Source organism: Macaca thibetana, chromosome 2, assembly GCF_024542745.1.
Source record: "Macaca thibetana thibetana isolate TM-01 chromosome 2, ASM2454274v1, whole genome shotgun sequence".
Taxonomy (NCBI): domain Eukaryota; kingdom Metazoa; phylum Chordata; class Mammalia; order Primates; family Cercopithecidae; genus Macaca; species Macaca thibetana.
This window is the reverse complement of record NC_065579.1, coordinates 75,637,330-75,652,520: the sequence shown is the minus strand read 5'-3', so window position 1 is coordinate 75,652,520 and position 15,191 is coordinate 75,637,330. Positions and strand designations below refer to the sequence as shown.

The window sequence follows — 15,191 nt, the reverse complement described above, 5'->3', positions numbered from 1 at the left end:
AGGATACATGGCAAATATGTTTTGAGTTTTCCTGGGCTTTAGGACTCTCACTGTTCAAAATAAGGAGCAAGGATATCCACTACTCCAAAAGTTTTAATACTGTTTTCTTCAAAGAATAGAAGGTTCAAAAGCTGTATCCTCAGCCAGGTGTGGTGGCTCACGCCTGTAATCCCAGCACTTTGGGAAGCCGAGACAGGTGGACCACTTGACGTCAGAAGTTCACGACCAGCATGACCAACACTCCGTCACTACTAAAAATACAAAAATTCGCCGGGCATAATGGTGGGTGCCTGTAGTCTCAGCTACTCTGGAGGCTGAGGCATGAGAATCGCTTGAACTCAGGAGGCGGCAGCTGCTACGGCACTCCATCCTGGGCAACACAGTGAGACTCTGTCTCAAAATAATAATAATAAATAATAAGTTAAAATTAAAAATAAAAATGTACTGTTCTTTGTTAAAAAAAAAAACAAAAACAAAAACCACAAAAGCTGTATCCTCAATATCACATCTGTAAGATTAATTCGGCATGATGCAAGGTACTTTATCAACTCCTTTTTCCAGGTTTTTTTCTATAATGATTAAGAAACAGCTACTACTTATTGAATCCCTGTCATCTGCTAGGTAGATATTAACTAGATTTTACAAATGGGGAAACTGAGGCTTGAAGAAGAAAAGCAACCCTTCCAAGGTCACAAAACTACAAAGTGACTGGAATCCAGCCATGTCTGACCAAAATGCATACTCATCTAGCCCACACCACCACTTCTCCCCTCTACTAGGTGTGGTTTCACCATGTCAATTCAATATGGAGATAATTCAACAAGACTGCTAAAATAAAGAGAATGCAGTTAACCAGGTCAAAGGAACATCCCCAAAGGCAGGACAAGTTCTCTTCTAGGAAATATGCATTCCTCCCTGAAGGAGAGCCTTCTACCCCCAATTTCTTTTTCTTCAAATTCCTACCAGTGACAAGTCTCTCAGTTAAGTAAAATTACAATCTCAAGAAAAAATTTTTACCAAATCTGCCACGTTTCATGCTCTCAATAAAATCTAAAACCAACCACTTCTCACCTCTGACCAGATTTTCTCTTTGGTAAACATTTGCGCTCTCCTTAAAGGTTCACCTCCCAATGCATTCACATTCCAGTGTCTGCTCAGCTTCTGTGTCCCGGCAACAAGAGTGACTCCTATAGGAATCCATTCACAGAAGTTCTGAAATCTAAGCCCTTTACATCTACAAAATGGTTTGAATTACTTGGAAATGCTTCTTATTAAGATTATCACAACAAAAGCCAGCAATAAAAAGTAATAAAGTAACACCACAGTATGTGGAAATTTCCTATTAAGGGCTCAGAAGTCCAGGAAAGGACCCTCTCCGGCTCAGTTTTCTCACCCACAAGCTGCCCTCTCAAAGCACACAGGAAGAATTAAAATCGGCCACCCTTTTACATACTTTTAAGCAACTAGTTTGAGACATTGTCCACCATACAATCCAGGAAAACAGAATTTTACAGCTGGATACTTAAGACCATTGCAAAGTTTAAAGAAGCTGTCCAGATTTAAGACTTCAAGGCAAACACACTAAACATGCTCTTTTAAAATGTAATGCCTTTAAGATTTTCCTTTCTAGATTTGAGTTACTAGAGCTTTGTTAAGTAACTGTTGGAAAGCCAGGCACACTTAGATTCTCGGTCTTGGAAGCACTACAGCTTTGAGGACATACACATACTGACTCGTACACATTAACAGATTATTCCAATTCTTCCCTCATTCTGCACCAAGTCCAAATTCAAGACTGACACTAGTCTCTACAGAGAGCAAAGGAAAAATGTGACAAAGATTTTCCAGCCAGCCCCGCCCCTCCTCCCGCATGTCCTCAGCACATACAAGCACAGTCGATTCTATGCACGTTGAATTCAGAGCCAGTTTATGCACCATGACATCAGTGCAGTATAATGAGCCAAGTTTAAACTCCATCTGGGACAAATAATGTCCAGGCACACTGTGACTTCTTTTGTTTATATACAGTGACTAAATATGTCTTGGTGGTAAATGAACTAACTCAAGATTTATTTCCCAAGGCCTCCAAAACAATATTCTGCACGCTGAAGCAACTCCCTGCCTCCAGTTCTTTTTCCAAGGCTATGCATAAGTGATTTTTAGCAGAACACATGATTTTTGAAACATATAATTAACATCTTCAGGAAAGTCAAAATCCAAGCAGTCCTTCATCAATCTAAAACAAAGAAAACGACGAACTCATGAGCAACCAGGTATGGCATCACTGTTCACAGTAAAAATCTGCGTGACACTTAATTCTGTATTCCCCTTAGAAAACAGGAAAAGTAGAGGTGAGAGATTTAAGAAATACCTGTGGTCATTTTCTTTCCTTTTGAAGGATAAACTTTGTTTCTTTTATCCTGGTATTACTCTGTAAATTCAGAATGAAAAATCACTTAATATGTTCAAATCTTACAAGGTTTTAAACTTCTTTAGTCTCAAAGCTGCCTCTAGGGTGATGTCATTTTTTAATGGAAATGAAGGATGGGGTTTGGGAAGAAAAGGCAGGCAAAAGGCCCTCTCCTAACTCCAGGGTGAGAATCCCACAGGGGAGGAAACTCTACTACCTCTACTATGTCTACCTACTACTACCCTCTACTACCCTTTTCTGGCCACCATCATCTCTCAGCAGCTGCTGACCCGCAAGGGAGCAGCCCTCCTATTGCCAATCTCAAGAAAAGAACCATTCCCTAAGGAAAAAAGGGAGACGCTGCTGTGACCCAGGCTGGGGCTTCGGAAGATTTCACTCCCAACTCCTTTTGACCTCCAGGCCTTCTGACACTACCACTGCTGTTTAGTCCTCAATTTTTCAGAAGCTGGGGAGCCAGAGGCACTGCCACCTTCTGGAGTTAATGTGGAAATCATGTAAGATAATGAAGAGGAACGGCCTCTATAAACTTTACAATTTACTACTGTGCAAAAACCTAGTCCCATCTCTTTCCCCAGCTGTTTACCTGAACAAGACTGAGAGGTAAGTCCAACCCAGGCAGCTCCACCTTTCCCAGAAGGCAGGATCTGAGTTTTGGAAAAAGAGATACGTGGGTTCGAATCCCAGCTCTGTGATTTGCCAGTTACAAGTACGTAACCTTTCTCCCCTCGGGTTTTGTCTATAAAGATGATTGCCGCCTTGCAGGGTGTGTAATTACTGGATGAAATAATGTGTGTAAGTGCTCAGCACCAGCCCCAGCACCTCATAAGCCCTCCCCAATGGTCACTAATCCTTCCCTCCACCTCAGCAGGAAGAAAGAGATAAAAATATCCATTAAAAGCCACTGTTTCCAACAATTTTAACTTAGTGTCCACAGATAACCACTCAAGTAGAAGTTGAGATTGGGCTGAGACTAAAAGCATTCTCGTGATCAGCAGGCTTCCAAAGTAGCACTTAAGACTGAGGTAAATGCCAAAAATTTTGTCAAACACTTAGCATTCTTTCAAAGTCCTAACTCTGACCTTTCGTACAGTTTTTAGATTGCTAAGGTATGGAAATCTCTGGAAGAGTCAACCTTACAGCATCTTTTGTCCTATATTTCCCTCTAGGTTTAAGAATAACTGTTAGAAAATGGGTCACTGTACCCCTCTAAAGATGGCACTCACACCTGGTGTGACACCTATCTTACTGCCTTGTTAATGGAGGCTCTTTAAAGTTCCAAGATTGGCCCAGGTGTGGTGGCTCATGCCTGAAATCCCAGCACTTTGGGAGGCCAAGGCGGGCAGATCACTTGAGGCTGGGACTCTGAGACCAGACTGACCAACGTGGTGAAACTTCATCTCTACTAAAAATTTAAAAATTCGCCGGGAGTGGTAGCGGGTGCCTGTAATCCCAGCTACTCGGGAGGCTTAGGCAGGAGAATTGCTTGAACCAGGGAGGCGGATGTTGCAGTGAGCTGAGATCACGCCATTGCACTCCAGCCTAGAGGACAGAACAAGACTTCATCTAGAGAGAAAAAAAAAAGTTCCAAGATTGCTTGGAGTAGCATAGTGTGCAGAAGTAGTCAATAAAAAGTAGGAGAACTCTCATCCTGAGTAAACCACCTTAAAAATGAGAAAGCAAGAGACTGTGGGAAGTAAGGTGGATGTGGACACCGATCTATGAAAGGATGATGTCTTCTAACACCCAACTCCACCATCGATTCCCTGTGTCCTGAAAACAGACAGATATTATCCATATAGATAAACCCAGTATCTGATTTCCTATCACAAACCCTAAGAGAAAAATATGGATGCCATTCATTTGCAATTCATATTAATATTTTATAGTTTTACATTCAGTCACGACTAAAGCCATCAAGTAAATTATAAAGAAATCACCATTCTATAAAGATGTTTTCCATGTGACCTTTTTGCCAAGGTGACAAGAGTTTAAATGGGTTCTAAACAAATCCATTCTGGCAATATAAAATAAAAATTAAAAATTCGCTGCATTACTGTGGCCTATTTAACTACCAAACAACATCGCTAATTAAAGCACATCCTTCTGTATGTCATAGCTTCTCCCATGAACTAGAATGACAACTCAGCACTCCAATATAAAGACCAAAGAAACTTCTGAGACAGTAACATGCTCAGTGATTAATGTTTCTAACCACTGCTTAGAAAACACAAAAACATTTTACTGTATTCCAGCCTGGGTGAAAGGATGAGACCCCAGCTCAAAAAAAAAAAAATTATCAACTTCTGAGTGCATGAATATAACAACAACAACAAAAAGAAAAGGTTTGGTTAAGGCCTGGCACAGAGGGTCACACCTGTGTAATCCCACATTTTGGGAGGTCTAGGCAGGACGATGGCTTAAAACCAGGAGTTTGAGACCAGCTTGGGCAACATAGGGGGACTGTCTCTACAAAAAATAAAAGTAAGTAGCCAGGCCATGCTGGTACACGCCTGCAGTCCCAGCTACTCAGAAGGCTGAGGTGGGAGAATAGCTTGAGCCCAGAAGATTGAGGCTGCAGTGAGCTGGGACTGTATCACTGTACTACAGCCTGGGGAACAAAGTGAGTCTCAAAAACAAAACATATTAATGACCCTTCCTGAAAATTAAAAGCCATGTAATATAATTGGTCAATAACACAAGTCCATTTCCCTTCAAATCTAAGGTGTGGCTAACAAGAATTGATTTGTATTTTTTTAAACAGCCGAAATGGAACCTTAGTAACAAGTTTTCTGACATACTTTGTAGTCAACCTGCACCCAAAACTAGACCACATTTACCTCTGGATCTTTCCTGTCTCCACTTAACTGCCCAATTATTTGCAAAACAGAAGCCTTTGGAAGGGTAATTTGCTAAATGCAGATTGTCCATTTTATTCAAATGCTTGTCTACTATGCTGCAGAGAGCAGGGAAGGGGCAGGAAAGAGAGGACACCCAGGAAGGGAGGGCCAAATTATTCTTGTTAATCAAAGTGCTGAACACACCTGCAGCTCAGGTAAAACACATTCCCTCTCAACAGATGATCTGATCTGACAGTCACCTGTTAAGGAAAAAGGCCCAGGGCAGGGAAGAAATACCAATGTAGGCATTCACACTAAAGCAGCACGTGTATATTGTTTCTTCTGGGGACGCACCATGTCTAGCTTCAAGTTATTGTAACATTAAAGCTGACCAGAAAATGACCAAGAGGCACCTAGTTGTGGCCAATGCCAATTTAAATGAGGAAACAAATATAATCTAAAGGCAGCTAAACCCAAGATTACCTAGATAAAACACTACAGCACTTTAGCAACTTGCTCCTTGGCAGGCTGTTTATTTTTGCATTTGGAAATGTAGGAGAGAGAAAAAAAGAACGAGAATGAGTATCTGCATTTGGAACTTGGAGATTAATGTTACGAATTTTACGCAGCTTGCTTACTACTGTCATGTTTGGAGTGTAACGCATATATTTTATATAGTCATATGTTTAAATCAATCATTTGGACTAAAAAAGAAAAGAGTCTGCCTACATGAAAACGATTATGTGCAAACATATTCTGGATGCAGAAGTGTCTCATCTTAACACATTCTGGATGCAGAAGTGTCTCATCTTTTCCTCCTGTGTTTATATACTACTTTTACTGTACTATGAGATACATCAGTAGCTATCACATCACATTCAACATGACAAATATACATTTTCAAAACAAGAAAAAGAGAAATCAGAGTTTGGAAATCTATCCAATTTAATCTTATTTTTTTTAAAGTTAATATGGAAATGCTTTACGACTGGGCACAGTGGCTCACACCTGTAATCCCAGCACTTTGGAAAGCCATGGCAGGAGGATCATCTGAGCCCAGGAGTTCAAGACCAGCCTGGGCAACATAAGGAGACCCTGTCTCCAATGCATACATACATACATACATAAATGCTTTAAATAAAAATTCCTCATCTAGGTAATACCAGGAAAAGTTTACCCTTAAAAAAAAAAAAAAACTCTTTCAATAAATACTTAAAGACTCAATTCTTGGAAACTGTAAAAAAGAATATAAACACAAGTATTTGCATCTCTGCGCTTGGAATACTTTTACCTTGCATCTGTGTTTAATGTCTCCTAACTAGACTATAAACAGTAAAACTATGGGATAGGATTGTTTCTTTTGGCCTTTCTAGGCTTTAGTAAATGTTCCATGTGGCACTTATTGGGGGCCTCAAATCCTAAAAACTCAAAGCCAAAAAACAAAACAAAAAAACTCACATGGGTCCTAACATGTAAGAGGTAAAGTTGAAATCCTTCTACAAAGCCACATGAACCAGCGCCCAGCCTAATTCATTTTACAAGTCATGGGGCAAGTAGACAACTAAAAGATTCTAAAACACATTATCAGTTTGATAAATAATGCATGTGCTTGAAAAAAAATCTTAATCATTTTTCTGTGTTTAAAATATGGTATGCATGAGCACAAGATGCAATTTAAAGTTTAAAAAGTTAAGAATTTCCAGATTCCAAACCAGGATGACCACAGAGTTCAGGCAGGCTTGGAAACTAAGTGGACAGAATAGGCACTGAAGAGGACATTCCCCATCAATAGCAAATGGCTGCAACTTCTGTGTCAATTGTTGCCAGGTAGGAAGGACCAGCCCAGTGTTATCACATCTTCTGTTTCTTGTTTTGTTTTGTTTTGTTTGAGACAGAGTTTCATTCTTGTTGCCCAGGGTAGAGTGCAATGGCATAATCTCAGCTCACTGCAACCTCCACCTCCTGGGTTCAAGTGATTCTCCTGCCTCAGCCTCCCGAGTTGCTGGGACTACAGGCATGCAGCACCACGCCTGGCCAATTTTTTGTACTTAGTTGAGATGGAGTTTCACCATGTTGGTCAGACTGGTCCTGAACTCTGGACCTCAGGTGATCCTCCCACCTCGGCCTCCCAAAAGTGCCGGGATTACAGGCATATGTCTTCTGGTTTTTCCAGATAAACAGAAAAATCCAGAGTTTTATATAAATCTTCCCATTTTTAATATTGGTACTGAAATCCTTTTCTTTTAAACTCAAGGTAAAACAAAAACAAAAACAACACACAGACACGTACACCCATGCCTGTATGACAAAGGCAATAAGCTAGTTTTCAAGCCCTGATATAGATGAATTAAATCTGTTCATTGCTTTCATCCTTCATCCATTCAAAAAGACTTACTGAATGTTACTTCAGATGCCAGGCACAGCATGAACAAGAGAGACACAGTCCCTACCCACCCTGAGTTGACAAGGAAATCAGACAGCCAAAAATTGCAATAATTTGAAAACAATCATAACATTAAAATCACCTTAGAATTTAAAATTGCCATTATTCTGCAATGCAACGCTAACATGCCAGTATTTTACCTTAATCCTTCCTGTTGGAAAGGCAGCTCAATTTCTAGCATTTGAAGGATACTGACTACATCTTATATATTATTATTGCCTTTGGCTAATTAAATTCTGAAGTGTCTCTCAACCCAGACAGCTCAGGGCTGCCATAATTATATGTCCTATGTTCTAATTATTGGGGGTGCCACATATAACAACACCCTCTGATAACATGGCATCAACATTTTCCTTTATAAGACTGAGATTCTGCATAGGCTATGCCTTTTTGGAAGCTTTTGTAGTGAGCAAAATTGGCAAAACTAACTTAGAGAGGTCTGAAAAGTCAGACCGCAGATCTGGATAAAATCACACCTTTTTTTTGTAGTTAAAAGGAGGCCCTCAAAGCAGGGGTTGCTGCCTCTGCAGCTGGAAAGTGGATCTGGTTGAGGGGTGCTTGTGATCTGCCCCACTGTGGAGTCGGTAATTCTGAGCAACAGGCATCAAGCGGAAGGGTGGACCGCCAGACTGGAGAATCAGAGGACAAATATACTCACTAACAAAGACACTAAATAGCAAAAGTTCAAGCAAAGAGATCACCGACTATGCAGATAAGGTTTGTCTGTAGTACCCCTAATAGCTCTCCATTGCGTATGTCATCCCTATAATGTATTCTCCTTTAATAAAACAGAAACGGATTACTTGATGTACAAAGTCTGGATCATTCTAGCCTTCACTTCATTTTAAATCTGATCTGACCCAGGTTTTCAGCCTCCCCACAGATACTTTTCCTAGCCTGGTCTGTTTTCCTGCCCACCTATCCCAGTCCTCAATTCCTCCTCTGAACTCCTACGCACTGTGACACTCTACAATCCAAGCACTCTCCTGTGACTCAATGTATGTAAATACAGTCTCTTTTTTTTTTTTGGTAGGCCATATTTTGCTCCTCAACTAGACTGCTCATTCCTTTAGGGCAAGAACAGTGCCTTATTCATCTTTCTGTCGCCAGCACCTAATACAGTGCTGGCATACAAGACATTTGATAAATACTTATTAAAATGAACAAATCTATTATTCAATCACTCCTAAATTTAGTCATAAATCTTATCCTCTCATTCTTTTCCACCCCAATTTCAAAGGAGAGAAGCTGACAGTATCTTGACACTGGAGGGCTTTATAAGTTTGAGTGGTAGAGGAAACATGAATGGTAGTCAGCAATAATAATTTTATTTAAGCATTTGCCCAGCTTGTGCATTTCTCATGCATCTTGATGCTGAAGAATGTGATCCAAGGCCGAGCTTCCCCATACTTGGTTTTCCATACCCAACATTTGACCAGCCTCTTTCTACTTTCTAGCTCAAGCCTCAGCCCACAACAGGATTCTACCACAAAAGGAGCTCTTCTATAATGTTATTTAGCAATAATAGCTGCAGTCTCTTAACTGTCACTCCCATTCTCATCTGAATATCCTTCTTTCTCCTGGGTAATCTTCCCAAGAGTTGTTTATTCATTTTTCTACAATATACTGATGACAAACCTTCCTTTCTGTTGGGATTTCTGAGGAGGAGACAAACTCTGTCATGTAAGCAAAACTCTTCATGGGCCCCTGACACCGTGGCTCTCAGTATATTTAAGGAGTAAACCTGTGCGGTGACAGGATTTGAACTACTCAATGCAAGAAGGAAGCCATCAAGGAGAAGGTTATTAAGAAGATATCAACCAGAACAGAAAAGGTCACTGGATTACGAGGAGGGGCACATTTGATATAAAAGACATGCCGATGATGAGCACCATCTGAGGGTGGAAAGCTTTAATATGTTGAACGTACTATCTGGAAATGTGTATTCAAAAGAACGCTCTAGGAAAAAACTCTGGTTACATATTCTGTCTAGAGGAAACAAGGGCTTTCAAAAGAAGAAACAAAAGAGGGGAAAAAACTCTCTCCATGAAATGACATGCTAAGTGCTGATCAACAGGAATAGGCAAAGTCAAGAAAATTGGACATGATTGAGGCAATTGCCTTCTGCCTTCCAGGGTAAGTAGATGACACGTTATCCTGAGCTAGCAGGAGAGGCGGGTTTTCTGTATGTGTTTAAGGAGTTCTACTTTCTGAAGAAGAAGCATTAAAAACACTCAGCAATATTCTAGAAGAATAGATGAATTAAAAGAGGCAAGAAGGAAGAAGAATAGTATGACAAATCATATACTAGATGTGCTCCATATGCTAAATGCTAGTCAGGTCAAAGAGGCATCTAATCCAATCCAGTTCCACTAGGAATTGACCCTCAGTGAATACATATTTAAGCAAAGTCACTAAGAATATAATATAAAGTGGCACACTACTCTCATGCAGGTCACAGATACCCTTATATCTTGTAAGTGTCACATGTTAAATTAACAAATCAGTAAACTCTGCCACCCTGTGTCAGCACTTCTGTTTTTAATCTAATGGTTTAACTGGTAGCTGCTATAATTCTTCAGAAATTATTAAAATATTAAAGCAATAAGAAAGTCAGAATTTGGGCTGATGTTTATTCTTTTGTGCTCAAAACTGGCTGCTACATTTTAAAATCACTAAAATGCAGAAGTCCATAACAAACACAGGTAAGTTAATATACCACTAGCTTCTGAATATGTCAACAAAGCCATCAATTTTCTGATTATTGAATGGCACTCATCATCATTTATATAGCCACACATTAAAAACTCAGGTTGAAACCTGATTTGTATAACTCAAGAATAGTATACAATTAGGCATATTAAGGGAAGCAAACTTTATTTAGCTAAGCTAGGCTGTAGTTACTCAGAGGTGGAAGAAATTAATAGTGATAAAAAGCAGAGATAACTTTATTTAGAAAATAATACTTCAAAATAAAGCTACTCAATATCACTTTTGGTTATATATACAAGAGAAACAAAAACATGTCCACACAAGAATCTGTGCATAGCAGCATTACTCATAATAGCCAAAAAGTGAAAATAACTCAGATGTCAATCAGATCACGAGTGGATTACTAAAATGTGGTAGATCCATGCAGTAAAATATTTGGCAATAAAAAAGGAATACAGTACTGTCACATGCTATAATATGAATGAACCTTAGAAATGTGTTGAGTGAACTGGGCAAGGTGGCTCACACATGTAATCCCAGCACTTTGGGAAGCCAAGGCAGGTGGATCACTTGAGGTCAGGAGTTCAAGACCATCCTGCCCAAGATGGTGAAACCCCATCTCTACTAAAAATACAAAAATTAGCCAGGGGTGGTGGCACATGCCTGTAATCCCAGCTACTCAGGAGGCTGAGACAGGAGAATCGCTTGAACTGGGAGGTGGAGGTTGCAGTGAGCGGAGATCATGCCATTGCACTCCAGCCTGGGCAACAGAGCGAGACTCCATCTCAAAAAAAAAAAGATGTTGGGTGAAAGATGACAGACACAAAAGACCAAATGTTATGTAATTTTATTTATATGAAATTCCAGAATAGGCAATATCTACCTACAGAAACAGAAAGTAAGTGAATTAGTGGTTACTTAGGATAGGGGGAAGGGAGAGAGAAAATAGGAAATAGGGAGTGATCTCTCCAGGGTTCTTTTTAGAGTGATAAAAATGTTCTAAAATTAATTTTAGTCAAGCTTGTACAATTCTGTGAATATACTAGATTCCAATGATCGTATACTTTCAGTGGGTGAATGGTATGACATGTGAATTACACCTCATAAAGCTGTTAAATAAGGAAAACTCTTGTGTAAGCTGCTTCTGTTCACATTGTTTCTTGTTATTCATTTTTAGTTGATAACGCTTTTAAAAGTTTCATTCATAATGAGGATGACTTTTCTTTTTAAGAAAAGAATCATCCTTTTCACTACTGCCCTTTTCCTGCTACCTGCATAAAATGACAAACCAAGGTTTCCAACCTAATGTGACTTCAAATAATGAAAATTAACAGTGTGTCTTATTTGGAGAGCCAGAAAGCAACAGAGAATCCTGCCAAGAACTAGTCCTAATTACATCCAGAAACCAGCAGAACAGAAATCAGAAGGAGGAGGGCTGAGAGAACTGAAGAGCTTTCTCATAACTGCGGTAGTTCTTTTGCATATATAGAAATGTTTAGAATGTCCTTTGCACAGCTGCAAAGTATTAAGAACCCTGTAAACACATACAAGGTAAGCTTCACCATACACACTCCTAACAGACATTTAGAGGCAGAACCCTATGGCCAGGGGATGGCTCTTTACAACAGTATGATGTGAGAGGTGACTGAGGTGCCACATACCTCAGGATGCCACCGCCAAGGGTCTGTTATATAGTGCCTGCAATGTCCACCCCTAGAGTCAATCCTGTGCCTCCAAAAGGTTCTTCTTAAGATGAAAAGGTGTTGCTTCAGTGAGAAAGCACAGTAAAAGCCTCAGAAAACATTCGTACAGATCCCTTTCTCTGGTATGTCCGCTGTAGCCTGATCCTTTAACATGGAACCACCTGAGCACTACACTACGCAGGCTCTTAAGGGCAAGCAGCAAATATCAGCAGGTACCCAGAGCAAGCACTCAAAACTCATGCAGCCCCACATTCTGGGATCCTGTCTTGGAGACTCACCTCTGTTCTTTGTTCTTTTGAATTGCCGTCTATCCCTCCCCTTTCCCTACTTCTTCTTGTGTTTCTCTGCCACTTTTGGTTTTTCCTTCTCCCTCACTCTGTCTTCCCCTTGTGCCTTCACCTGGGTTCAACACACAGGCCCCAAGGCTCTGCCAATGCCCACTTAGGCCAATGCTAAATGTTAAAACCCAAAGGAAAGAACGGAGGCTTGAAAGAATGAGGGAGACACAGGATGGAGACTCTGGGAGCAGAATGAGGAAGAAAAATATCAGGCACAGAGGCCACTGCCTAGGCTTAGCCTCAGTGACATAGAGGCAATGACAAAACATGGTAAATCTTGGGATGGTCCTGCTGAGAGGGACATTTCTAACGCACTTTACCTACTTAACAATTTTGCCCATTACAGAAAAGTTAGAGTTAATGCCAAGTAACAGCTTGGAGCCAAGGATGTTAATGCTTCTAACACAATTAAACATATTTAACACAATTAAACACAATAAAAAAGACAAATAGTTTCTTCTTCTGAGATTTTTTTAAGTGTAACCCCACTTTTTCATAAAGCTTGATTATTTTGACCATTTATAAAACAGATACATTAACAGATTCTTCTTTTCTTATTAGCTTTAGAGAAAGTTTTAATAAGATTAATTAAAGAAAGATTTAATAAAAATGTGAGTTTTTTTTTTCTTTTTAGAGATGGGGTCTCACTATGTTGCCCAGGCTGGTCTCAAACTCCTGGGCTCAAGGGATTCTCCTACTTCAGCCTCCTGAGTAGCTAGGATTACAGGCATGGACCACCTTATCCAGCTTTGAAAGTATGATTTTATTAACCAAAATTGTTAAGCAGCTTCTGCTTAGAGTTGAGGTAAGATATGCAGGGCAAGCTAAATCACAGACATGTGGAAGAAATCATCAAAACATAAACATGGTGTACAACATGGATGGGTGGCCTCAGGTCTCTCGGCTACACAGGCAAATGGGAATGAGGTGACCACATCTGAGAGACCTAAGTTGTTTCCCAAGTTTACTCACATTTGACTAAATACCTTGTCTTTTTTTTCTTTGTATTAGTAATTCTTTTAATTGGGAGACCAAGCACTGCATCTTGAAACCATCCACAACACTCCGTAACCTTCCCGTGAACTAATGCAGCACAGTGAGCAGGAGAGCAGGCAGAGAATGACAGAGAGGCAGGCCAGCACTAACAAGGAAGGCTGGCAGCCAGGCAGCGTGATTGGATTTCACTCCAGGTGTGAGAAGGTGGCCTGAGGTAGGCTAATGACATCAGAAAGTTTTTATTTGGAAATAAACCTCAGGATCTATGTGGAGAATGCTTCCTGGTGGGGCAAAAAGTAAAGCAGAGAGACCTGTGAAAAGAGCTGTCCTACCCTACCCTAGTGAGATGATGGCGCAGGTTCCAGCAATGGTAGTGGAAATGAAGTGGATACGGCAGAGGATGGATTCAGCACACACTCCTGAGATAAAGTCAACAGGACACGCTAAAGACTGAAGAGGAAGATGAGAACACAGAGTGAAGACTGTAAAGTGAGGAATGGGCGGTAAGGAAGGAGAGGAAGGGGAGAAATACTGCCAAAGAGGGAAAAGGGGACAGGAGGTAGCAACTGGAGGGGGATGTGGAATCAAGTGAGGAGGTTTTGTTTTACTGGGTGGGGAGAGGTAAGATACTACTGTATGTTGCTGGAAGTAATCCAGCAGAGGAAGAGATTGAGGAATCAGGAAGGGAGATGTCTGCATCAGTGGTGAGAAGGCATGAAATGCATTCAACTAACAAACATTTACTGAGCACCTATTATACATTTTTTGTTCTTAAGAGGTTCATAGTGCAATGCAGGAGAAAATAATATAAATTATTAAGCAGCAAGGTCAGCTCCAACAAAGGTATATACAAAGAATTAATATACAATGATTGATAGAGTATGAATACACTATATGATATATTAGAGCAGGGGGCATGCACTGACACCAAATAAATGATTAACTTATTTGAATTATGAATATATTTTGGGTAAATATTTTCCAAGCACTTGCTCCCAATTCTACTTTTCACAAAATAAAAATTTGCTTTTATGCTTCTGAAGAAGGTACAAAGATAAAATATCTATTTAGTTATAAAACTGAGCAAGCCCAACTGTTGTAATAAAAATTTTTAATTAACATTAGAGGTAATAGTTCAATTCCTAATAATTTTTTAAAGTTTCACTTACTGTCTAAATTGTTTCCCCCAAGTGCTACTTGACTGAGCTCACAAATAACTTCTCGAGTTCACAAATAACTCTCTATTCCACAATGTTCAGTAACTAGTGACAAAGGAGATTTAGAGGGAAAAAAGTACCATGATTTTTGTGAGCTACACATTTGGAAGGACTAATTCCAGGAGCAAGGGTGGGTTCACAGTGTCCTGCGCGTCTTGCCGAGATCACTCCTCTGTGAAGCCAAAACCTGATCCTCTGAGCACGCAGCTCTGACCAACCAAGCAAACTCGTCAAGCACAACATGGCATGAATAAACAGCCATTTTATTTCAAAGACCTGTACACTATCTGAAAATGGCTCACTTCAGAAGTCATCCACTTTTCAATGTTTCAAGAATACAAACTGAATGAGGGAAGATTTTGTTCTCTAAAATCACAATATTAAAAAAAAAAGATACAGTAATTCTACAACAAAAACACTTACCTCTAGAAATGCTAAGGTTTGAAATCACAAATCTTTGAATCCCAAAGTAAATCAAATACTGCGTTACTGTTTCCCACTTAGACAATTTGAC

At 40.0% G+C, this 15,191-nt stretch overlaps 1 protein-coding gene across 7 annotated transcripts in view; it reads right to left on the bottom strand.

The window, feature by feature from the left end:
* Window positions 1–15,191, bottom strand: part of FNDC3B (fibronectin type III domain containing 3B) — a 363,826-nt gene that overhangs the window by 275,218 nt on the left and 73,417 nt on the right. Inside the window, exon 1 of one of the 7 annotated variants that reach the window (XM_050780059.1) lies at window positions 1,072–15,188. The exons of the other annotated variants lie outside the window; for them this stretch is intronic. Within the exon in view, the coding sequence (XP_050636016.1) occupies window positions 1,072–1,101 (30 nt within the window). The 5' untranslated portion in view covers window positions 1,102–15,188. Of the gene's footprint in view, window positions 1–1,071; window positions 15,189–15,191 lie in introns of those variants that run through there. 7 annotated transcript variants of the gene reach the window in all.